This window comes from Monodelphis domestica, chromosome 6 (assembly GCF_027887165.1).
Source record: "Monodelphis domestica isolate mMonDom1 chromosome 6, mMonDom1.pri, whole genome shotgun sequence".
Taxonomy (NCBI): Eukaryota; Metazoa; Chordata; class Mammalia; order Didelphimorphia; family Didelphidae; genus Monodelphis; species Monodelphis domestica.
Window position 1 is genome coordinate 303,526,226 of NC_077232.1, and position 26,285 is coordinate 303,552,510.

Here is a 26,285-nt window from a genome sequence, read left to right on the forward strand (position 1 = left end):
TTATTTCTTTGCTGATCACAGTTTTAGAAAGCTTTAGCTGGGTGAATAGAATGCCTCTGATTGGTTAGTTAGTTGCTAATGAAGGTAATATTATTAGGAGTAATTGCAGACAAACCAGACTGGTTCTTGGCCTTTTCCACTCTTGGAAAAACTGACCGAAATCCTGTTTTACAATTAGAGTAGGTCATATTCTAATCTAGATCTGTAAAAGATAGCATGAAGTTGGAGCTGCTGCCTTTTTCTTTCCCTACTTTTTGCCTACTCACTCTCCCTGTAGCTGGGCTATTTTTAGCCAGGGGACTCTTGGAGAAGAAGAGATAAGCCACTACTCTTGGCCATCTGCTTGAGCCCATGTTCCTCAGTTCCTCATTGCTGCCTCTGACATTGCTGCTGCTGATACTGCCTGCTCCTGCTCCTGCTCCTGCTCCTACTCCTACTCCTACTCCTGAATCCTCCTACTGATCTCCAGCCCCCAACCCCAACTGCTGTTGATTAGCCTCCTATCTCCCCCTCCAAGTGGCTGGGGAAACAAACTGCTCCCTAGCATTTTACCCCAGGGGGAAAGGGGAAAGGAAGTGACTCTTACAAAAAGAAAATAAATTACAAGCATGGCACACTCTTTGAAAGAGCAGTACTGTGAATCTTAAAACTGCTCAAACTCTACCTTAAAAGATTTGGTTAAGGCTATTTCCCATTTTAAACAATGAAGGTACTTAGTCAGAAATGTATTGGGAACTTTAAAATTATTCCACCCATACCTAGGCATACTTTAGGGGAAGATAAAGTTGTAAAACTCCTTAGTGAACAGTGAAGGTACTTAACTCATAGTGAGGCCAAAAGCTCTTAAGATAGGTCTATTTTTAGATCTAATACAAAAGGGTGCTAAGTACCTATGAAGGTCAAATTAATCATTAAAAGGTCAGGCAACTTGCAAAGGACAACCTTAGCAAAAGAAGTGTGAAATACTCAGAAGTTTTAGTCTACCCAGAGAAGGTGATAACAATATGTGAATTAAGAATGATCATTCCTTTGGAAAACTTCTACAGTGATTGGTAGATGTGAAAATTTAGGGGAGGTGACATAAGAGAAAATTCTCTTTCAAAGGAGGTCAGAGGCCTCTGGACTTGGTTCAGCTTAGGAAACTGAATTGGAGTCTCTCGGTGGCTGAACTTAGTTGAGCTCAGGAGCTGAACTGGAGGGTCTCTCTGAACACTGGAGTTTTGCTTGGAACAAATCTTGTGGTTGGCCTAGGCCCTAGCCTTCCTATTATTTCCTCTTACTCTCTCTCTCTCTCTCCCTTTCTTTAATTCCTTCATTTGTATCAATTAAAATCTCCATAAAACCCAGCTGACTTGGGTATTTCATATTTGGGAATTTTTCCCATGGCGACCACTTATTTTTCATATAAAATCAAGATACTAAAAATTATCTTTATGCTTTTGGCAATTCAAAGTCTTGAACCCATATTTTCGCGGTCACAGTTTATGGCAACCACTCTTTTGTCTGTAACAGTACATTACCTATATCAAAGTTTTAGGATGCTTTTTTCATGAGTGCACTGATCCTTCACTTATATTGCCTAAGATTCAGGGGAGAAATGCCCAGTCTCTAAGATTCATCCAAGTTGTGATTCTCTCACTATGGGAAATCCAAGAGCTCTGACAAAGGAATCCGGACAGAGAAAGGAACTTTAAAAAGTCTGGAGGTGAAATTTTAAGCTTTTTCAGACTATTGTTTTATGAAAGTCTCTGCATTTTATTATATTTTGCTGATTGTCTGCTTTAAGATTTAATTTTGTTGTTTTAAGTTCATATATTAATCTGATCAATACTATTCTGTTACACTGAATCATTTTAATCTACTGTGTGTCAACTATTAGATATATTCTGTTACCTTTCCTCTATGACTATACTGAACAAAATATTGTACAGCCCATAAACAGCCTTTTCTTTCATTTTTCATTTGTTAATTATCACATAGATGATGGATGGACGCAACCTGGCTAACAATCTTTGAAAAATTTAAATTGATTTTAAGGAGTCTTTAGACATGATTTAAAATTTTCACCTTCCAGACTCTTTAAAGTTCCCTCTCTATCCATTCAGCTTTTGTCAGAACTCTGGGATTTCCCATAGCGGGGGAGAACATGGTTTTGAGGAATCCCAAACTGGATGAATCTTAGAGACTGGGCAGGTCCAAATGGCAACGGATTGTAAGGAGATGAATTTCTCTCCTGCTCAGGCAAGTGTGACAAGGAAATCACTTTAAAAGACTGATATATATTAATTTAAGGTCACCAAGGAATTCAGCTATGTAATTCCTAAATGAAAACTCAAGTCAGCCGTCAACCTTTTATAGAGTTTAATTACAAACAGGAGGAAGAAAGGAATTAGAGATAGAGATAGAGAGGGAGAGAGAAAGGGGAGAGAAGGGAATAGGGCTTAAATACCCCTTCTGTTTAGGCTGGGCCAAAAGGCCCAAGCCCTTAGATAGCTGGGGCAAAGAAAGGAGATCAGTCCCTATTACTCACGTGACCAAAATGGAGAAACAGTCTCAGGGCCCCCACCTCCAGCTTCCTTCAGAGCAAGCTTCTCAGAGCACCTCTCCAACCACTCAGAGCCAAAACTCTCCAACCCCCTCTCATTCCTCAGACCCCCTCTATCTTTAAGGAAACCATCCAAGTTCCCTCCCCTCAGTTCTCACATCTACCAATCACTGTCCATCATTTTCCCTGTGCCAATTGGTGGCTCTAGCTTAATCCAGGACCGCCCAGAGGTCTGTGGCTTTGCACATGTCTGTTGGCGGTCATATTCTCAAATAATTAAATCTTGATCTTTTGCTACAGCCCTTCCTAAATCCTGTTAACCTGAGTAGGGTAGAGATTGGAATAATTAAATTTTGATCTATGCTGCAGCCCTTCCTAAATCCTGTTAGGACTGAGTAGGGTGGAGATTGTAATTTCCAAGACTTGGTTCTGTCATTCCAAGTATCTCCATTGTATCAATTCTAAAATCAATCATGACTCAAAGAAATTCCTGTTCTATGCTTAAGCATAGGTCAAAGTCCTTTCCATTGTTCAGCAAAAGGTTTCTGTCCTAAAGTAATCTTAAGAAGGGAGGAGGAGGAACCTCCTATGCCAATGGGGTTCACATTCCAATAGCCAAGACCCACTATCAATAGGAAATTTTTCAAGTATGAAATTTCCCAATGGTGAAATTTCCAACATTTATAAGTCTAAGAAATTTTAAGGTTTACACAAGATAATTGAAAGGATCAGTGCACTCATGAATGGTAGAAGGAAAAAGCATCCTAAAACTGGAAGCTGTTTGAAATAGGCAAGGTACTATTCTTTTATCAAGTACACCATGCTTGCAATTTTAATTCCTTCCCCTTCCCCTCTGAGGTAAAACGCTAGGGTGCAATTTGTCTCCTCAGCCATGAGTTAGGGGGCTAATTGTTGTCTAAGGAAAACACACTCAGGCTTTTACCAGCTTCCTGGAGAGGGCTCCAAGGATTCCTAGCTTCTCAGTGACAACAATCAGCAGCTCAGCAGGATCAGCAACAACGGTCAGGGTAGGAGTCGGGGGCCAGAGGTGATCAGAAGATCAGGCATCACACAGACTGGTCATCCTGAGATTTTATGATTGTAGGTAAATATTCTTTTTCATTTTTCTTTGCTCTCCAGGTTGTGGTTTTTGTGGCCAGATGACAGCGTGAAGAATAAAAGAAGCAGGAACAAGTGTGGCTGCTTGGGAGGCTGCAGGTTCTTTGGGGGCACAGTCACCGGCTTGGACTTCTTCAAGCTGGAAGAGCTCACACCTTCCAGCAGTTCGGCCTTTTCTAGTACGAGTGCAGAGTCTGACAGATGTTATGGGCAGTCTCTCCTGCAGCCTGGAGAATGGATTATCACCAAAGAATTGCCCAAAGTTGTTGATGGTAAGAACAAGGATTGGTGTTTCATTTGTGGTATTGACAGGATCTGCAAGGGTTTCTCATGGTAGCTGAAAGTAACATCTTGCCATCAGAACTTCCTGTTGCTTAAGTTCAGTTAGTTGCTTCATTCTGCTAGGAAAAAGACAAAGAAGAAAGAAAGATTCAGTGGCTTTCTCAGCATTATACAATGAGGCAGAGCTGCCTGTTTTATTTTCCATTTTGCAGAGACAAGCATGCTTTGCTTTTTGACACAAAGTAAAAAAGTTTCTTACTTCATTTCTTGGAGAGCTAATTCAAATACACCTTGCCTCACATTATCATGGCTTTTGTGCCCTCAGTTCTCTTAGCAATTGCCATCAGCAAGCATTTATTAAATACCAACTGTGTGCAAGGCACTATGTACTAGGTACTAGGAGTACAAATAGAAAAGTGAGGGTCTTGACATATTTCCTGACTTAAGTAAATATGGCTTGGCTTAATTGAATTTCAAGCCAAGGAAATGACTCAGAAGTCAGGCATTTTCTGTCTAGTCAAATATAGTCATGTTCATCCTTTATTATGTCCTCAACAACTGACTGTACCATACCATCTGACTTTAATGCAAGGAGAAATAGTCATAGTCAAAAGAGGTGAAAACCAGGCTGCCTATTGCAATGAACCATTCCCAGATCTTTTTCATTTCTTAAATCCCAAATAATATTTTTCTAATACATTTTTACTGTCTTCCCTTCTGCCCATCTTTGATTTGAAGGCACAGAGTATTTGACACATGCACACTTGTGTGGACTACTTTCACTTAAACTGTCATTTCCAGCTACATAACAGATAGATAGAGCACTGGACCTAGAATCAGGAAGATCTGAGTTCATATCTGACCTCATACTCTTATTAGTTGTGTGATCCTGGCTGGGTCACTTCACCGCTGCCTGTATTATTTTCCTCATCTTTCAAATGGAGATAAATAATAGCACCTCCCTCCCAGAGCTATTGTGAGGATCAAATAATAGAATATTTGTAAAGTGCACAGTGCCAGGTACATAGTAAGAGCTGTCTAAATATTAGCCAGCATCATCATCATTAATACTAAATAATAAAACTTGAGTTAGGAAATCTTGGATATCCAGTCTCCTACCGCTAGCATATATCAATATATGATGATTGATAGATATTTGGTTTCTTTTTGTGACAGATTCTACTGTGTCCCCTTCTGCCTCTTCTGGCCTCCCTTCAGTTTCCACATTTCACAGAGATGTGACTTTGTATTTAGTAGTGATATAACTGCTGGATTTTAGGGAATGGGTTTGGATGGTAATTTAGGCCAATAACCTGTTTTTAGAAGGCTAACACTAAACCCTCCTTGGATAATCTAAATAAAAGGGTCTAGTATGCAAGTCTGACAGGGCCTAGCTAGCGATGGTCTCATGATCAGCTCATGATCAGCTGTTAGTTGTCACAGAACAGGAACTAAGTAGGTGTCAAAAGGCCAACAGGTACAGAATAATCCAAACAGCAATAAGATATGATGAACAAGCAGTCAAATCCACAGGGAAAAGCCAGTTCTCCTCAGGTCTCTCACCAACAGCAGCTGCTCTCCTTAGAATTCCAGAATTCTTCCCTTTGCTGTCAGTCTGCAAACTCACTATATATTTAACTTTTACCTACAACAGTAGCTCTGTGGTTTTTTCCATTTTTCAGAAAACTACTTCATTCCTCATAGTTCTCAGGCAACAAGTATTTGTGAAGGACAGGAACCAAGCTTTTATAGGCTGACTTTTAGGGTACTAGAACAAAATTAAAAACATCAATCTTTTTATGTTCAGGTAAAATAAATGGCCCCAAAAGGAAAGATTGGGACAACAAGTCAGTGGGACTCGAAGTAGAGAGAAAAGCCCACTCCCTGAGTCTCCAAGTGCCCCTACGCTCCCACAGCTCATCCTCTTCCTCAGAGGAGAACAGCAGTTCCAGTGCAGCCCAGCCCTTGTTAGCCGGGGACAAAGAGAGTCCTTCTTCTGGTGCTGAAGAACCCATGGTGCAAAAGGATGCCTTATTGACTTCCAAAAGGGATGATGGCCAAGGAAGGTGAGGCTTCTGAGCTTTTGGTAAAAAACTAACAGGTTCCTTTTGTAACTAGTTAAAGCACTGAAAGGTGTGAACAAGTCTTTGAAGATGTCTTCTTCTGTCTGCAAATGTTAAATACAGATGTGGTTAGAGTAAGTCTTACCCTTTAGCCTTCTTTATTGGAAAAATCTGTTTACCTGGGGACATTTGCTTTATTTGGGACAGGATGATAGAAAATAACTAAAAGATTTTTAAAAGCTAGAATCTGGAATGCATAATTTGAGCAGTTGTAATAACAGTTTTGTTTTCTGGTCTAGCATTCCTGCAGAAGTTTCTGGAAATAGCCCTGTTTCTCCAAATACGCAGGATAAGTCCGGAGTTCAGTCACCCCTTAGATCCCCCTTAAAACGACAGGCATCTGTATGTTCCACCCGACTGGGAAGTACCAAGAGTCTGACTGCGGCTTTCTATGGTGACAAGCAGCCTGTTACAGTTGGAGTTCAGTTCAGCAGCGATGTCTCCCGCAGTGATGAGAATGTGCTGGATTCCCCAAAACAGCGAAGGAGCTTTGGTTCCTTCCCATACACACCATCAGCCGACTCAAACTCATTTCATCAGTACCGCTCAATGGATTCCAGTATGTCAATGGCTGACAGTGAAGCGTATTTTTCTGCAGCTGAGGAATTTGAACCAATAAGCAGTGATGAGGGCCCAGGAACTTATCCTGGACGGAAAAAAAAGAAAAAACAGGCCCAACAAATTGATTATAGCAGGGGTTCCATCTATCACAGTGTGGAGGGACCACTTTCAGGTCATGGAGAAAGTGTTCAGGATACCCAGACTTTGCCAATTAAAACTCATCCTTCTCAGGCATCATTTGTTTCAGCCCTTGGAGGGGATGATGAGCTTGGAGAACACCTGTACATGACTGAGGGTGAGAAAATCACAGAGAGAGAACAGATCACTTCTCAGCAGCCTGTAATGAGTTGTTATCAAACTTACCTGACTCAATTCCAGGTGATTAATTGGTTAATTAAGCACCCAACAAACAAAAGAACCTCAAAGTCCTCCCTGCACCGACCCCTAGATCTGGACACGCCAACCAGTGAAGAGAGTTCATCATCTTTTGAACACCTCTCTGTCCCAACTTTCAAGGTATGCCATGGTATAGACTTTGGGGGAAAGGAGAGAATAACTTCGTATTTTTTAAAATTAGTTTATTTGTTGGTTGGCTACATTAAAACCCAGGTATCTCCCTCCTTCCTTCCTTCCCTTCCCTCCCTGCTCTAGAGAAGGCATCTCTGGCCAAATATATCTATCTGTAGCTATCTATACTATGCTTCTCATGTTTCTATTTAACGTTTCTTTCTCAAGAGGCTCACAAGTTATTTTTCAAACATTAATTCTGTAACTGTATATAATAATGTTCTCTTGGTTCTACTCTTCACTTTTCATATGGGTCTTTCCATGCTTTTTTTTTTTTTATGGCGCAGTAATATTCCATCACAATCATATACCACAACTTGTTTATCCATTCTCCAATTGATGGGCATCTCTTCAGCTTACAATTCTTTGTTACTCCACAAAGAGAGCTGTTCTAAATATTTTGCAACATATAAGTGCTTTTCCTTTTTCCCTGATGACTTTGGGAAAGAGACCCAAGAATGTTGGGATATAAGGAAACACAGTTTTATAACTTCCTGGACATAATTCTAGATTGTTTTTCAAACTGGTTGAATCAGTGCACAGTTCCAGCAACATTGAATATCAGACTAAATAAAAATAAACAAGAAAAAAAGAATATCAGACTCTACATAAAAATACTACTTAAATGTATAATTTTAGGGAGGTAGAAGATGTTGAGACATTCATCTTTTTGAGACAGTAGGACTCGGAGACTATTTTGATTGATCTGTATGTAACAGGAGTTACCTAACTAGTTCTTATATCCCTGAACCAAAATTATTGTGATGTTCCAGATTTTCAGAGATTCATTTTTGATTTTCAGTTTTCTGAAAATTGATTGCATTTATATGTTCCAAACATGCAATTTTAGCCAGATTATACATTCTTTTTTACCCATGTGTTCTTTTTTATTTATTTTTTGATCCAGAACTGTATAGGGGAGAACTAGGCAATTCCTTCTGTAGATCTGGAGTGATGCAGATTGGCTGTCCTGTTAATAATTTAGAAATCCTCTGCTTCTTGCCTTTCATTGTCATTAACTACTGAAATATTTTAGGAGAGCCCCTATCTCATTGACATAATATTCCTTCAGTTGTGGAGACTGGAGTATGTCCAAGCCTTCCAATAAGTTTGCAATAAAGAACCTATCTACCAGGAGCCTTCCTTGCCTTTTTGGAAGGATTGTCAGAGTGGTTTCAGCTTTCGCTGCTACTAAGCCACCATCTTGGCTCTGCTGCCTTGCCCACCCCTCCCAGCACCCCTTCATTTTTGCTTGATATATTAACAATCATAGTGAAGTACATAGACTGGCCAGCTTCTGATGAAGTGGTGTAGAATTTACCATGTGGTAGCATTTTACTTTGATGGAATAAAATAGCCAGAAATGTCTCAGTTTTCAGCAAATTCCAAAATTAACTTTTCAGAGTTGCCTTCCAGAGAGTTTATTTCAGAAAGGCTTTCCTGTTTATTATAGTAACTTACAAAATAAATGATAAATGCCCTGAATTACACATTTACACATACTGAACTAGCAAAGGAAAGTTCCTCTGCAGAGAGGAACGCCCACCTACTCCAAAGAATCTGGAACTCAGCTTTAATGTGGCAAAGACTCTTCTATTTCATTTTCATGAGAATGGGTTCTTGTGAGCCTGTTACAACCAGCAAGCAAGTACAAAGAATAGGAGCACACAAGCTCCCTTTTATTCACATGAATCATGTTTTCCTCATCATGTGCTGCTGGCGTGGATTTGGGGGAAAGGAGCTTAAGCTCTGAATGTGAAACTTAAATCATTTTTCTTTTCTTCTTACTTCATTATATGGGCTTATGAGAGGAGCCCACCATCTTGTCAGGACCTGTTCCTCACAGCTACTCACTGTATTTTCAAGTTTAATCAATACAGAATGCCATATTTTGGATCTGATAATATTTCTTTTGCTCAGTGCATATGTATAACTTAAGGGCAAATACAATTAGAGTTCATTAGCATTTTTTGAATTTTCAAGATGATTTAAATAGCCTTTTAACAAATTTTTGTGAGTCGAACACTGTATGTATGTGTACATAGAATCAGAGGGTTGGAAGAGGCCTCTCATCCAACCCCTACACCAGAAGAATTTGTCCTCATCCAGCCTCTGTTTAAAGGCTTTCAAAGAGAGGATGCCCACCACACCTCAAAGAAGGGAATTTATCTCGATTTCTAACCTAAATTCACCTCTGCTGCTTCTGTTTGCTGTCCCTGGCTCTGCCTCATAGAGCCAAGTGGAATGAATCTAATCTCTCCTCCATGTGAGTACAGTACTTGACAATGGCTAGACTCAATCGCTCTAGCTCCTTTTATTTTTTTATTTAATTAATTTAGAATATTTTTCCATAATTTCATGAATCATGTTCTTTCCCTCCCCTTCTCCCATCCCCCTCCCATAGGCAATGAGCAATTCCACTGGGTTTTACATGTGTCATTGATCAAGACTTATTTCCATATTATTAGTATTTGCACTAGAGTGATCGCTTAGAGTTTACATCCCCAGTCATATCCCCATCAAACCATGTGATCAAACAGTTGTTTTTCTTCTCTGTTTCTACTCCCATAGTTCTTCCTCTGAATGTGGATAGTGTTCTTCTCATAAGTGCCTCAGAATAGTCCAGGATCACAGCACTGCCACTAATGGACAAGTCCATTACATTCTATTGTACCACGGTGTATCAGTCTCTGTGTACAATGTTCTCCTGGTTCTGCTCCTCTCACTCTGCATCCATTCCTGGAGGTTGTTCCAGTTCCCATGGAATTCCTCCACTTTATCATTCCTTTGAGCACAATAGTATTCCATCACCAACATATACCACAATTTGTTCAGCCATTCCCCAGTCGAAGGACATCCCCCTCATTTTCCAATTTTTTTGCCACCACAAAGAATGTGGCTATAAATATTTTTGTACAAGCCTTTTCCCTAATTATTTCTTTGGGTTATAAACCCAGCAGTGGTATGGCTTCTCCAGTTCCTTTAGCTGGGTCCGGGTCGCCCTCTTCTGGAAATTCTCTAGTTTGTTGTTACCTTCTTAAACTATGTCACCTAGAGCCCATCTGAGGTGAGGGCTAATGAGTGCTGAGACCAGTGAGATAAATGTATCTGTACTGCCAGTAGTTCAGCCCATCTTAATGCAGTCCTAAATTACATTGGCTCCTTTGGTAGCCATTTCTTTTTTTTTAATTATTTACTTATTTTGTTTTAGTTAGTCAATTTAAAACAATATTCCTTGGTTCCAAGAATCATATTCCATCCCTCCCTCCCTTACCCCCTTCTTTCCCGTAGCCCACATGCAATTCCACTGGGTATTACTTGTGTCCTTTATCAGAACCTATTTCCATGTTGCTGATGTTTGCTCTAGGATGTTCATTTAGTCTACATCCCCAACCATATCCCCCTCGACCCATGTATTCAAGCAGTTGTTTTTCTTTGCTGTTTCTGCTTCCACAGTTTTCCCTCTGAATGTGGATAGTGTTTTTTCTCATAGATCCCTCGGGGTTGTTCAGGATCACTACATTGCACCTAATGGAGAAGTCCATTACATTCAATTGTACCACAGTGTGTCAGTCTCTGTGTACAGTGTTCTCCTGGTTCTGCTCCTCTCACTCTGCATCACTTCCTGGAGGTCGTTCCAGTCTCCATGGAATTCCTCCACTTTATTATTCCTTTGAGCGCAGTAGTATTCCATCACCAACAGATAACACAATTTGTTCAGCCATTCCCCAATTGAAGGGCATCCCCTCATTTTCCAATTTTTGGCCACCACAAAGAGTGTAGCTATGAATATTCTTGTACATGTCTTTTTCCTTATTATCTCTTTGGGGTACAAACCCAGCAATGCTATGTCAAAGGGCAGACAGTCTTTTAGTGGCCTTTTAGGCATAGTTCCAAATTGCCCTCCAGAATGCTTGGATCAATTCACAACTCCGCCAGCAGTGTATTAATGTCCCAACTTTGCCACATCCCCTCCAGCTTTCATTACTTTCCTTTGCTGTCATGTTAGCCAATCTACTAGGTGTGAGGTGGTACCTCAGAGTTGTTTTGATTTGCATCTCTCTGATTATAAGAGATTTAGAACACCTTTTCATGTGCTTATTAATAGTTTTGATTTCTTTGACTGAAAATTGCCTATTCATGTTCCTTACCCATTTATCAATTGGAGAATTTCTTGATTTTTTGTACAATTGGTTTAGCTCTTTGTAAATTTGAGTAATTAGACCTTTGTCAGAGGTTTTTGTAATGAAGATTGTTTCCCAATTTGTTACTTTCCTTCTAATTTTGGTTGCATTGGTTTTGTTTGTACAAAAACTTTTTAATTTGATGTAATCAAAATTATTTATTTTAAATTTTGTGATTTTTTTCTAACTCTTGTTTGGTTTTAAAATCTTTTCTTTCCCAAAGGTCTGACATATATACTATTCTGTGTTCACCTAATTTACTTATAGTTTCCTTCTTTATGTTCAAGTCATTCACCCATTCTGAGTTTATCTTGGTGTAGGGTGTAAGATGTTGATCCATAAGTAATCTCTCCCATACTGTCTTCCAATTTTCCCAGCAGTTTTTATCAACAAGTAGGTTTTGGGCCCAAAATATGGGATCTTTGGGCTTATCATAGACTGTCTTGCTGAAGTCACTTACCCCAAGTCTATTCCACTGATTCTCCTTTTTGTCTCTTAGCCAGTACCATATTGTTTTGAGGACCACTGCTTTATAGTACATTTTAAGACCTGGTACTGCTAGGCCATCTTCCTTCACATTTTTTTTTCATGATTTCCCTGGCTATCCTTAATCTTTTGTTCTTTCAAATGAACTTTGTTATGGTTTTTTCTAATTCAGTAAAAAAGGTTTTTGGCAGTTCGATGGGTATGGCACTAAATAAGTAAACGAGTTTGGGTAGGATGGTCATTTTTATTATGTTAGTCATTTTATTATGTTAGTCCTACCCATGATCAATTTTTTTTTCAATTATTTAGATCTAATTTTAATTGTGTGGAAAGTGTTTTGTAGTTGTGTTCATATAGTTCCTGTGTTTGTCTCGGGAGATAGATTCCTAAGTATTTTATTTTGTCTAAGGTGATTTTGAATGGGATTTCTCTTTCTAGTTTTTGCTGCTCACCTGCGTTGGAGATATATAGAAAAGCTGATGACTTATGTGGGTTTATTTTGTATCCTGCAACTTTGCTAAAGTTGTTGATTATTTCTACTAGCTTTTTAATTGATTCTCTAGGATTCCTTAAGTAGACCATCATATCATCCTCAAAGAGTGATAACTTGGTCTCCTCAATGCCAATTTTAATACCTTCAATTTCATTTTTTGCCCTCTTAATTGCTACAGCTAGTGTTTCTAGTATAATGTTAAATAATAGAGGTGATAATGGGCATACTTGTTTGATTCCTGATCTTATTGGGAATGCATCTAGTTTATCCCCATTGCAGATGATGTTTGCTGATGGTTTTAGATAAATACTGTTTATTATTTTTAGGAAAGGCCCTTCTATTCCTGTACTTTCTAGTGTTTTCAATAGGAATGGGTGTTGTATTTTATCAAAGGATTTTTTCTGCATCTATTGAGATAATCATGTGATTTTTGTCAGTTTGCTTGTTGACATGGTCAATTATGTGGATGGTTTTCCTAATATTGAACCATCCTTGCATTCCTGGTATAAATCCTTTGGTAGACATTTTTGCTGACCTGTGAGCTCCTACTCCACAAAATCTTCCAAATCTTTTTCAGAATGATTTCTATCTAATCAGGCCATTTCACCCCTCTGTACTTGGGAAGTACTTTTGTATTTGTTTTGTTTTTCTATCTAAGTGCTAGGCATTTGCTATCCCTACTGAATTTTATTTTATTAGATGTGGCCCAGGACTCTAGCCTGGCAGCATATTTTTGGTTTCTGATTCTATCATTCACTGTGTTAGCTGGTGAATTTAGCTTTGTGTCATCTGTAGATCTGAAAATAGGCCATGCTAGTAATTTGTGATAGATCACTTCTTCCTTTTCCTACATAGTTGCCAATTTTCTCCACAGTAATCCATTTTACAATTTTCCCAGAAATCACTTAAATTAGGCTTATAACTGGCCATCACTGTTATTGTTCCAGAACTGCAGAGGTCCTCAGAGGCAATAGGGTCTAGCCTTTTTATTTTACAGCATATTTTCTTCCATTTATGTGAATAGATTTATGAGAACTAATGTAAAGTCATAGAAACTTCATGAAATATTTCATGATAAATTTTTAAGGATTACTTTATACTGTTCTAGGTCATCAAACAAGGCCTCACAGCTAATTCTTTACTAGACAGAGGCATGCAGCTCACAGGAACAACATCCAAGTGAGTAAAAATGATTTAGCCCTTTTTTAATATTAAAATTGATTTTATCTATAGATTTTAGCTTTCTGAATTCATTTATATTTACTTAATTAAATAGGAACACAGGAAGATGTAGGAACAACAATATTGGAATCATCAGCCTCTTTTATTTACAGCATTGCTTAAACCAAAACTAAAAGCATTATTAGAAGAATGTTTATGACTCATATTGTGAGATAATAATGTTATCTTCCATTTATATAGCTCTTTAGAGTTTGCAAAGTTTTTCATACATCATTTTTTTTTGATGTTTATAAACGGAAAGAAGGTTTTATGTAAGGTAAGTTAGCATTGGGAATTTAATATTTGACAGTCATAAAATAAGATGTTAAAAGCCTGTTAGAAGGGCTCCTATCTAATTTAGATTTGCTTTTCATTTTTCGTGTTCAATCTACTAGTCATCTGTGATTTTTGTAGCCTTTTATATGTAGCCTGTCTAGGAAGGGCATCTTGTCATTGTAATCTCTATTTAATTGCTTAAGGCGACTAATTTAAGAATTCATGGATTCATGCATGTACATAGTGTGACTTTCTTTAGTTTTTTAGAAACAGTAAAACTTTTATCTTATAAAAATATATTGCTATCTCAGTGATTTTAAGTCCTACTTCAGAATTTGAAAAAAGCTAATTTCACCTTTGGTTTGACTTCCACAGTACTCCATATACCCCTTTGGAAAAGAAAGTCATGGATAATACAGATGATGAGACGTTAACAGAAGAGTGGACCCTTGATCAGCCAGTCTCTCAGACCAGGACAACGGCTATAGTAGAAGTAAAAGGAACTGTAGATGTGGTTCTGACACCCCTGGTAGCTGAAGCTTTAGACAGGTATTTTCTTTAAGCACATCTCTACAAAGATAGTAGTGAATGACTTAAATAACAGAATAGTAGCCTGCAAAGGGAAGTCAGATTCCACAAAAAGTCAGATTCCACTACCATGTGCAAGGAGCTGGGGGTACAAAGCAGAAAACAAGCTCAGTTCTTATCCTCAAAGACCTTACCATCTAATAGGAGATCTATAACTTAGACACAAATAAAGATGGATGCAAACACAGAATATGATGAGTTAAAGGGAAATCTAGACAAAGGTTAGGAAATCTGGAGGATAGAGGGAAAGGAAAGGGAAGTGATGTGCTCAGGTTAGCGTCTACTAATTTAGTTCCCTCTGACTTCCAATACTGCAATTGCAAAATATGTCTCGTGTTCCTGAGCTGCTAAATCTAAAATTGTTGATCAGCTTTTTTTCATTTTGTATCTATTACACATTGTAGTAAATAAGACAGTTATGTGTGACCTTCCTCCTCAGAGAGCTTATAGTCTGAAAATGATGGTGCCATATAGTTAAATACAAAACTGTGTGATGAATTATGCTTACTAATGGAGTTCCAAAGAAAGAGAAATGAATGAGGGCTAGAGTAAGCTTGCTTTATGGAAAATCCCTTTGAAGGCTTCTGTGTAAAACAGTAAAAATTAAGAGACTAGAGTGATCTTATTACTGTATTGCGAATAGAAGATGACTTTATCTTAAGTTCTCATTCTTGGAGAAAGCATGTGGGAGTGAGAGTCTTGCCTAAATATTTATCTGCATCACAGTGTTGTAGAATTGTTGCACATGTTCTCCTATAGTTCTCAATCCCATTGACTTTACTATTGAGTAAACTTCATGTCTGCCCCTTTTTTGCTAAATGTGTTTTTCTTCCTTCTTGCAGATATATTGAAGCAATGGTTCACTGGGCCAGTACTCGGCACCCAGCTTCAATAGTGGATCATCTTCATTCCAAGGTCCTGAGAGAAGCTGTGCAAACTAGCAAGACAACCTTCTCTGAAAATGTACGATTGTCTTTCTCCTAGTCAGTCAACAAACATTGACCAATTGCCTACACCTGTATTTGCCAGGCCCCGTATTAAACACTAGGGACACAAAGGAAGGTCCAGACAGTGCATGCCCTCTTAACAGGGGAGACAATAGGAAAGCAGGTTGGAATAGATGAGATGTCAGTAGGAGAGAATGGGCAGAGAGAAGGAGCTAGCTTTAAGGGGGGAAAGGAAAGTCTTCCTGAAGACACTGAGATTGTAGTTGGGACTTGAAGGAAGCCAGGAGCCCAGGAAGTGAGGAGTTGAGGAGGAAGAGTATTCCGGGTCTGGGGGGAAGCCAGAAAATATCCATACAATAATATTGGCATACTTAATTTGGTGTTTGTGAAACTTCCCTGTTATTTGGTATAAAATTGGTTTACCTTGGACTCCCCATAAAAAAAGACATAAATGGTACTGAGAATTGATAAAGATGACCAATTATATTTAAAAATACGAAACTTTTTTTAATTTTGTTTCTAAAATAGGTTAATAATTCCAAGTCCTTCATCAAAACTGTGAACTTTTGTGAGTGGTCTTCTGCTCTTAACAGGCTCTCTTTTTATTAAAAAAACAAAAAACAAAACCAAGTCCCTACCTTTGGGATCAGTTGCTACATGCCTTAAATTTTGTGATAAATCAAGGTTTGTTTGCTTTTTGTTTTTAACTGAATCTTCCATTAAATAGTTTGGCTTATTTTAGAACAAAAGTTGTGATTTTATATAGTAGTTCCAGCCATGTGATTCAATAAAATATAGTTTAAGTTAGACACTGGTATTCTATTAGGGATCATCTTTCTAGGTCTCAGATCTTATTTACATCATTTTCTTAATTTAGTTAGAGGGAGAACCTAAGTCACTTGTGAGCCTCTCCTGGGGAACAGAGAGCGAGAGCAGAGGTTTCCTTTAAGTAGAATCAACTTAAGAAGCTCTCTGGACTGTTTCTATTTTCACATCTCCAGATCATGGGATGATAGATTCAGCGTGATTGGATCCTTGAAGCACTGATGCTGAGGTCCAGGGACAGCATAGTGAGCAGGCATCTTTTGGTGTCCCACTGCCTATGTGTGCAAATCAGGTCACTTCTTAGATCACAGTTCTCCTGTCCATGCCATGTGAATGATAGAGTGCCAGATCAGCTTTGGTATGATCTAGAATGAATACTCTGCTCACAAGAGAAGGGACTGGCTGCATGGATTAGAAAGGGGTGGGACTATGTGTTAGCAGTGTTTTTGCAGGAAGAACACTATAGCCTTCAAAGGCCTTTGGGTTTGTTTCTTTTTTTCCTTTCTTTTTTTTTGGGTTTGGTTTGGTTTGGTAATTATAGAGTGATGAGAGTACATGAAAGGCACAATAGCATAGTAGAGAGGAAGAGCCCTGGTTTGGGAGCCCAGAGGCCCTAGATTCAAATCCTGCCTCTAATCCATTCTATCTCTGTCCCTGGTATTGGACCTTAATTTTAGATGTTTCAGAGAAGACTCTGACCTTCATTAGTAGAAGGAGCTTAGCACATAGTAGGCCCAGCATTCTATCCCCTGTGCCACCTAGCTGCCCCATCCAATGCTTTGAATGAACCTAATATTTTACTTTATGTACTTAATGGAATGAATTATTGGACGGACTCTTCGTCCTTTGCAGTTAAGTCTGTTTTCCTAGAGGCAGTATAATTGTGATCCTGGAAGTTGTTTGTATGACTCTCCATCTGCCCTCTGTGTATGTGGCAATTCTATGTCCATTGACTTCCTCACTTTGCAGATTACTTGATTAGTTTCCCCTCTAATGAACTGAACTTGAGTGTAAGGCTGCAAATATAGGACCAGGTAAGACCAGAAACTCTGAGCCTTGGAAGTTAAGTTGCCTGAGTGTCCAGCTAAAATGACCTTCCAGACAGGGTTAGGAGATGTTGATAATCCTGAAAGCTGTTCACTGTGATTATTGGTAAAAATAATCATCACCATTTCCATCTTCTCAGTTGTCCTCCAAGCAGGATATTAGAGGAACAAAAACTGAGCAGCCGACCACAGGACGTGCCAACCAAGGACAAGTACAGACGAATCTTATGCCCAAGCAGGATAATGTAACCATTAAAGGTCTGCAGGCCAATGTCAGCATCCCCAAGGTAATCATTTAGTCTGTGTTTGAGGGAGAACGTGAGGAACAGTGTCAGTGTCCTACCACTTGGCTTTCCAAACTGTCATAGTTGATGGGTAGATTTGGATTTCTACTTATTGCTAGGTTTTACACGACTCATTAAATGACACAGTGGGAACGTAAAATCTGGACGAAAATGACCCTGACATTTTAATAACAACGTCTAGCAAAATGCTTAGAATCAATCTTCTAAAGTTTTAAAATGGATTGGATGATGACTTTCAAATTTTACATTTTTATACTTGTCATTTCGCACAAGGGCAGACACTTCATTAATCTTACATGCTTTCAAGTTCACATCCTACTCAAAGGGTAAATGTGACCTTTTTGTCAGAAACTTTTAAAAGTATAATCATTTTGGACTTTGACTAATTCAGCTAATGTTACTAACATTTCTTTATACCACTTTGTATTATAGGTAAACTTGTGTTTATTGCAAGCATCAGTAGAAGAATCTCCTACAGCTTCTGGGAGAAGTGTAACTCATGTTTCTCTTGTGGCATTGTGCTTTGATAGAATTGCTACACAAGTTCGTATGAATAGGTATAAAGAATGTTGTTGTTGTTGTTGTTGCATAAAACAAGAATGCCATTTTCATTGCACAATTTAGTAAAGCAAACCTTTAAAAAATTAAAAATGACAAGTGTTCTTTCTCATATGTCTGAAAAGTGAAATTCCTAGTATCTAGCATATAAGAGAAAACAAGTTGTCAGGGCAAGAAGCAGAGAAGCCCCATTTTCTTTATGAACAAAACATGAAAATTGGTTGGTTATATTTGTAATAAAAGTTGTTCCTTTTTTAAAATTTAGAAATTATTGAGATCAGAGTTGCCCTTAATTTTAACATGATATAGAAACATACTCTTAAGCTGTAGACATTAATAATTGAATGATTTTATTTAAGCTGCCGGTTCCTACATTTCTAGTAATGCTCCTGTTTCTTCTCTTGATAAGAGGTGTGGTTGAAGAGACATCAAACAGTACCGAGCCTGGCAGGACCTCCAACTTAGATAGATATGTCCATGCCAGCAAAATGCAGCCTCAGTCTTCGGGCTCTCTGCGATCCAATGCTGGAGCCGAAAAAGGCAAAGAAGTTGCTGCCAAGTTAAACATCCATCGAGTACACGGACAGCTAAGGGGCCTTGATACGACAGGTGGGGGAATACCACCAAGTCAGTTTTCTTTGACTTGGAAAATTTTCTTTGAAAATTGTTTCCTTTGACCCTTTATGGTGGTGCAGCCCCAGCCCAGGCTGCTCTGACACCATGAGATACAGGGCAGGGTCAGACCCACTTCAGAGAGAGAATGAGAAAGAGTGCCTTGTTTGGCGTTTCCAAATATGAATGAAATCACAGGTTTGGTCAGAAGACAAAAGTAGTTTTCTGTCCCCTGTTCACTGGGACTACTTGAATCAGCTTATAAGAAAGAGTCCTGTGTTAATGTATTTAACTGTCTGATGCTCGTGTCCCAATAAGATTCTAGAAACAAGACTTTTTTTCCTTGTCTCCGGGACCTTTCTTCTTGACATTAAGCATTCAGTCCCCCTGGGATGGATAGGGGCATGAAGTTGACTGGTCTTTTTTTTTTTTTTGGTCTAATTCAAGAGTTTTTATTGTACTAGATGATCTGTAAGTTTTTATCCAAATATGAAATTAAATGATGTTGTGATTAATCCAATCCAAGCCACTTTGTGATCACTTAAAGTCATGGGTTAATAATGAATTATATTTGAAATTATGTAAGAAATGTTTTGTTTTTTTTTCTCTATTTGAATTAGTTTATTTAGTCAATTTAGATTATTCCTTGGTTGCAATAATCACATTGTTTCCCTCCCTCTGCTCCACTCACCTTTCCCACAGCCAAAGCACAATTTTATTGGGTATTACTTGTGTCCTTGATCAGAACCTATTTCTATGTTGTTGGTGTTTGCACTGGGATGTTCATTTAGAGTCTATATCCCCAGCCATATCCCCTCAACCCATGTATTCAAACAGTTGTTTTTCTTCGGTGTTTTTACTCCCACAGTGTTTCTCTGGATGTGGATAGCGCTCTTTCTCATAGATTCCTCCAGATTGTTTGGGGTCATTGCATTATCACTAATGGAGAAGTCCATTACATTAGATTGTACCACAGTGTATCAGTCTCTGTGTACAATGTTCTCCTGGTTCTGCTCCTCTCACTCTGCATCACTTCCTGGAGGTTGTTTCAGTCCCCGTGGAATTCCTCCACTTTATTATTCCTTTGAGCGCAGTAGTATTCCATCACCAACATATACCACAATTTGTTCAGCCATTCCCCAATTGAAGGACATCCCCTCATTTTCCAATTTTTGGCCACCACAAAGAGTACAGCTATGAATATTCTTGTACATGTCTTTTTCCTTATTATCTCTTTGGGGTACAAACCCAGCAATGCTATGGCTGGGTCAAAGGGCAGACAGACTTTTAGCACCCTTTGAGCATAGTTCCAAATTACCCTCCAGAATGGTTGGATCAATTCACAACTCCACTAGCAATAAATTAATGTCTCGACTTTGCCACATCCCCTCCAGCATTCATTACTTTCCTTTGCTGTCATGTTAGCCAATCTGCTAGGTGTGAGGTGGTACCTCAGAGTTGTTTTGATTTGTATCTCTCTGATTTTAAGAGATTTAGAACACCTTTTCATGTGCTTATTAATAGTTTTGATTTCTTTAACTGAAAATTGCCTATTCATGTCCCTTGCCCATTTATCAATTGGAGAATGGCTTGATTTTTTGTATAATTGGTTTAGCTCTTTATAAATTTGAGTAATTAGACCTTTGTCAGAGGTTTTTGTAATTAAGATTGTTTCCCAATTTGTTGCCTCCCTTCTAATTTTGGTTGCATTAGTTTAGTTTTGCTTGTACAAAAACTTTTTAATTTGATGTAATCAAAATTATTGATATTATATTTTGTGATTTTTTTCTAGCTCTTGCTTGGTTTTAAAGTCTTTCCTTTCCCAGAGATATGATAAGTATACTATTCTATATTCACCTAATTTGCTCATAGTTTCCTTTTTTATATTCAGGTCATTCACCTATTCTGAGTTTATCTTGGTGTAGGGTGTGAGATGTTGATCTAAACCTAATCTCTCCCATACTGTCTTCCAAGTTTTCCAGAAGTTTTTATCAAATAGTGGGTTTTGGTCCCCAAAACTGGAAATACTGTGTTTATCATAGACTGTCTTGCTGAGATCATTTACCCCAAGCCTATTTCACTGATCCTCCTTTCTGTCTCTTAGCCAGTACCAAATTGTTTTGATAACCACTGCTTTATAGTATAGTTTGAAATCTGGGACTGCAAGTCCTCCTTTTTTTGCATTTTTTTTCATGATTTCCCTGAATATCTTTGATCTTTGACCTGAAAAGATCTTTGATCTTTTGTTCTTTCAATTGAACTTTGTTATGGTTTTTTCTAATTCAGTAAAAAAGATTTTTGGTAGTTCAATGGGTATGGCACTAAATTAATTAATTAATTTGGGTAGGATTGTCATTTTTATTATGTTAGCTCGTCCTACCCATGAGCAATCAATGCTTTTCCAGTTGTTTAGATCTAGTTTTAATTGTGTGGAGAGTGTTTTGTAGTTATGTTCATACCGTTCTTGTGTTTGTCTCGACAAATAGATTCCTAAATATTTTATATTGTCTAGGGAGATTTTAAATGGAATTTCTCTTTCTAATTCTTGCTGCTGAGATGGATTGGAGATATATAGAGATGCTGATGACTTATGTGGGTTTATTTTGTATCCTGCAACTTTGCTAAAGTTGTTGATTATTTTAACTAGCTTTTTGGTTGATTCTCTAGGATTCTTTAGGTAAACCATCATATTATCCTCAAAGAGTAATATCTTGGTCTCCTCATTGCCTATTTCAATACCTTCAATTTCTTTTTCTTCTCTTAATTGCTACTGCTAGTGTTTCTAGTACAATGTTAAATGATAGGGGTGATAATAGGCATCCTTGTTTGACTCCTGATCTTATTAGGAATGCATCTATTTTATCCCCATTGCAGATGATGTTTGCTGATGGTTTTAGATATATACTGTTTATTATTTTTAGGAAAGCCCTTTCTATTTCTGTACTTTCTAGTGTTTTCAATAGGAATGGGCATTGTATTTTATCAAAGGCTTTTTCTGCATCAATTGAGATAATCATGTGACTTTTGTCAGTTTGCTTGTTAATATGGTCAATTATGTGGATGGTTTTCCTAATATTGAACCATCCTTGCATTCCTGGTATGAATCCTATCTGGTCATAGTGAATAACCATTGTGATGACTTGCTGAAGTCTTTTTGCTAGATTCCTATTTAATATTTTTGCATCTATATTCATTAAGAAGATTGGTCTATAGTTTTCTTTCTCTGTTTTTGATCTGCCTGGCTTTAGGATCAGTACCATGTTTGTGTCGTAAAATGAATTTAATAAATAGAACTCCTTCTTGGCTTGTTCTGTCAAATAGTTTGTATAATATTGGGATTAGTTGTTCTTTGAATGTTTGATACAATGTGAATCCATCTGGACCTGGGGATTTTTTCTTAGGGAGTTCTTTGATGGCTTGTTCAATTTCTTTTTCTGATATGGGGTTGTTTAGGTAATTTATTTCTTCCTCTGTTAGTCTAGGCAGTTTATATTTTTGTAAGTATTCATCCATATCACCCATATTACTATGTTGCCATATAATTGGGCATAGTAGTTTTTAATGATTACCTTAATTTCCTCTTCATTAGAGGTGAGGTCTCCCTTTTCATCTTGGACACTGTCAATTTGATTTTCTTCTTTCCTTTTTTTAAATAGACTGACCAGTACTTTGTCTATTTTATTTGTTTTTTCAAAGTACCAGCTTCTAGTCTTATTTATTAAATCAATAGTTCTTTGACTTTCAATTTTATTAATTTCTTCTTTGATTTTTAGGATCTCTAATTTAGTCTTCATCTGAGGATTTTTAATTTGTTCACTTTCTAGTTTTTTAATTTGCATGCCCAATTCATTGACCTCTACCCTTCTTAATTTGTTAATATATGAACTCAAGGATATAAATTTCCCCCTGAGTACTGCTTTGTCTGCATCCCATAGGTTTTGAAAGGATGTCTCATCATTGTCATTTTCTTCAATGAAGTTATTAATTGTTTCTATGATTTGTTCTTTAACTAACTGGTTTTGGAGAATCATATTGTTTAATTTTCAATTAATTTTTGATTAACCTCTCCATGTACCCTTACTAATTATTATTTTCATTGAATTGTGATCTGAGAAAGTTGAATTGATTATTTCTACTCTTTTGCACTTGTTTGCAATGTTTTTATGCCCTAATACATGGTCAGTTTTTGTGAATATACCATGTGCTGCTGAAAAGAAGATGTATTCCTTTTTGTCCCTATTTATTTTTCTGCATATGTCTACTAACTCTAATTTTTCTAAGATTTCATTTACTTCTCTTACCTCTTTCTTATTTATTTTTTGGTTTGATTTATCTAGTTCGGATAGAGGAAGGTTCAGGTCTCCCACTAGTATAGTTTTTCTATCTATTTCATCCTTGAGCTCCTCTAGTTTCTCCTTTAGAAATTTGGATGCTATGCCATTTGATGCATACATGTTGAATACTGATATTTCCTCATTGTCTATACTGCCTTTTAATAGAGATGTAATTACCTTCCCTATCTCTTTTAACTAGATTAATTTTTACTTTGGCTTTGTCAGATATCATGATTGCGACTCCTGCCTTCTTTTTATAAGTTGATGCCCAATAGATTTGGCTCCATCCTCTTACTTTCACCCTATGTATGTATCTACCTTCCTCATGTGTGTTTCTTGTAGACAGCATATGGTAGGGTTTTGGATTCTAATCCACTCTGCTATTCGCTTGCGTTTTATGGGTGAGTTCATTCCATTCACATTCAGAGTTATGATTACTAGTTGTGTATTTCCCAACATTTTGATTTCTACTCCTGGTTTTGCCTTTTCTTCATTCACTATTTCCTTCTACACCAATGTTTGTTTTTAATCAGTCCCCCTAGTTCCCACCCTTATTTTACTTCCCTTTCTATCCCCTTCCCTTCTTGTTCCCCCCCTTATTTTCCCTGTAGTCTTTCTAAATCTACCCCCCCACCCTCTCCCTCTGTTATATTGCTTTCCTCCCCACCAGTCCGTTTGTTACTCTTCTACTCCCCTATAAGGTGCCCCAATGGATTGGATTGTTTTTCTCTCTTTGGGTCAATTTTAGTGCATGTAAAAGTTGAGTATTTCCTATCTCCTACCTCTTTACCCTTCCAGTGTATTGATGGTCTACCCCATCTCACCATGAGCTTCTTTGTGATATATAAATTTACCCCCATTTGTTTCTTTTCTCATTTCTTTTAGTATTAACCTCTTTTTTTAGCGCTATGTGTGTGTGTGTGTGTATATATATATATATATATATATATATGTATATGTATTTATGCATGCATATATCTATATACCTATTTCTGTCTTGTCCTTTCATTCTATACAGTTTGTCACTGTTTCCTCTAAGTGTAATCCTTCTAGCTGGCCAGGTGATAACAACAGTTTTTAAGAGTTACCAATGACCTCTTTTCTTATAGTGATACATAATATTTAACTTATTGAGTATCTTAATAAAAAGGGGTGGGGGTTGTTTTTTTTTTTGTTATGTTTTTCTTTTTCCCCTCTTTTTTTTAAAAACCCTTACCTTCCATCTTGGAGTCAATACTGTGTATTGGAAGATTGACAGAAGCTGTCAATTGTAATTTCTTTCTTCCTTTTCTGTTGTTTGCTCATATTTACCCCTTCTTTGCTCCCCATATTTGCTTTTGCTTTTGCTCCTCTCATTTTTTTTGTTTTTGGGCCTTTCAGTCAGTTTCCCCTCTTGGAGCTTTGTCAGATCTCTTGGTGCAGCCTCTGGGCGAGGAGTGTTGGAGTTTGCCCTTCCCTGGCCTCTGGAGGCTTTTGATTGGATTAAAGTCCAACAGTCAGTGTTGCAACCTAGACTTCCCTGAGTTCTGAAGACTTTTGATGGGATTAAGTTCAGCTGGGTTGGGCTAGGTGTGCTCTCAGACCAAAAGCCTCCTGGAAGGCTGAAGCAGTATGGAAGATCTTCACACCTCTGACTAGGATGCCGGCTCCCTCTCCAGCTCCTTCACTGCTGTCTGTGCTCAGTGCTCTGAGGTTGCCACTGCCCTGCCCGCAAAGGTACACCCTCCAGGCCAAAGCCTTTGCCCGCCCAGCCTGCCCTGCTGCCTCTGGAGCCCCAGCACTCTAGGTGGGGGAGGGGAGGATGGGTCCTGGGACCTTCCTTCTACCTTCTCCTTAAACCTGAGTGTTCTCGGATTCCGGCTTTTTGAGGGGCATACCTTTTGAGTTGAGTCCAGCAGGAGGGTTCCTTGGCTCTGTCTTGTTGTTGGTTTTAATTTTCAGTCCCCTAGGAGGATTCAGTTTGTGATCGATAAGGAAGGGTTTTCAGAGGTCTGAACTTCTGCTCCTTCTATGCAGCCATCTTGACTCCACCTCCTGACTGGTCATTTTTTATGTTCCCTCCTGTTGAGCACATTGGAGTCCAAGACAGAGTAGAGAAGCAGAGCAAGCTTCCCCAGGAAATGCTGTCAGTGGGCTTGCTCTAGACAGTTAAGTACATTTAGGGTTTCTAAAGAATTCTAACATCCTTAGTGAAGTGGCCTGATCCTCAGAAATAGTAAAGGTTTTTAGAGTCAGGAGATCTGAATCCCATTGTTCACCTTGGCTCTGAAGCCCAGAGAATAATACTTGTCCAGCTTAATTTCCAGAGTTTTTCTGAAGGCAAATGAGATGATATATATAAAGCCAGTGCTAATGATAAAACTCCAAACACTCCTCGACTTAAGGTCTTGTTCTTGTCTTGGGTGGTGGAGCAAGGACGAACTACATATAGAGTGGGAGAGGGACAGGGGCAGTAGTGTCTTTTGAGGCTGGAAAGATAGTTTGGAGCTGGGTTGCAAAGAATTGTCAAAGCCCCTAAGAGGAGTTCATATCTGATCCTTAGAGGCCCTAGGAGTCCACTAGACCTGGATGAAGAGGGCAATGACATTACCATATGTGTTCAATTGTTGTTATACAGTGGGATAACCTGCTGTGGTGACTAGCTTGAGATGCAGAGAATAATTAAGCTATTGCATAATTTAGGTCAGAGATGATGAGGGGCTGGACAAAATCAGTAGCCAAGGTGTGAGTGGAAAGAAGTTTCCACATGGGAAAGAGATTTGGAAAAGTAGAAATGGCAAGATGTGGCATCTGATTGGATGTGTGGGGTGATGGGTATGAGAAAATGAGGATAAAGCCAAATTTACCAACTGTGAAAGCATGGTGGTGTGTTTGACAGAAATCAAAAGTTTGAAAAGAGACAGAGGCCATTGGGGAACGAAAATGAGTGCAATTTTCAATGTGTTGAATTTGAGATAGCTCCAGTTTGAAATGTCTAATAGGCAATTGGTGATAAGGGGAGAAAAGGGGCTAGATATGTAGATATTAGAATCATCTCTATGGAACTGATAGTTAAAATCCATGGGAGGGATGAGGTTACTAAAAGAGAAAGTATAGGGCAGAATTTCTTAACCCTTTTTCAGGCTCATGGACCCTTTGACAGCCATGTAAAGCATATGGATCCCTTCTCATAATAACATTTTTAAAGACATAAAATATAGTACAATACTGCAA

The 26,285-nt window shown here is 38.2% G+C and overlaps 1 protein-coding gene across 3 annotated transcripts in view; it reads left to right on the top strand.

Moving 5' to 3' along the window:
• The window catches only part of BLTP1 (bridge-like lipid transfer protein family member 1), a 219,349-nt gene that overhangs the window by 119,673 nt on the left and 73,391 nt on the right, over nt 1-26,285 (top strand). For all 3 annotated transcript variants that reach the window (XM_056803506.1, XM_056803508.1, XM_056803507.1), the window contains exons 27-35: nt 3,686-3,936; nt 5,754-6,012; nt 6,309-7,146; nt 13,469-13,539; nt 14,233-14,406; nt 15,288-15,408; nt 17,404-17,550; nt 18,001-18,125; nt 18,536-18,735. In XM_056803506.1, the coding sequence (XP_056659484.1) occupies nt 3,686-3,936; nt 5,754-6,012; nt 6,309-7,146; nt 13,469-13,539; nt 14,233-14,406; nt 15,288-15,408; nt 17,404-17,550; nt 18,001-18,125; nt 18,536-18,735 (2,186 nt within the window). The remainder of the gene's footprint in view (nt 1-3,685; nt 3,937-5,753; nt 6,013-6,308; nt 7,147-13,468; nt 13,540-14,232; nt 14,407-15,287; nt 15,409-17,403; nt 17,551-18,000; nt 18,126-18,535; nt 18,736-26,285) is intronic.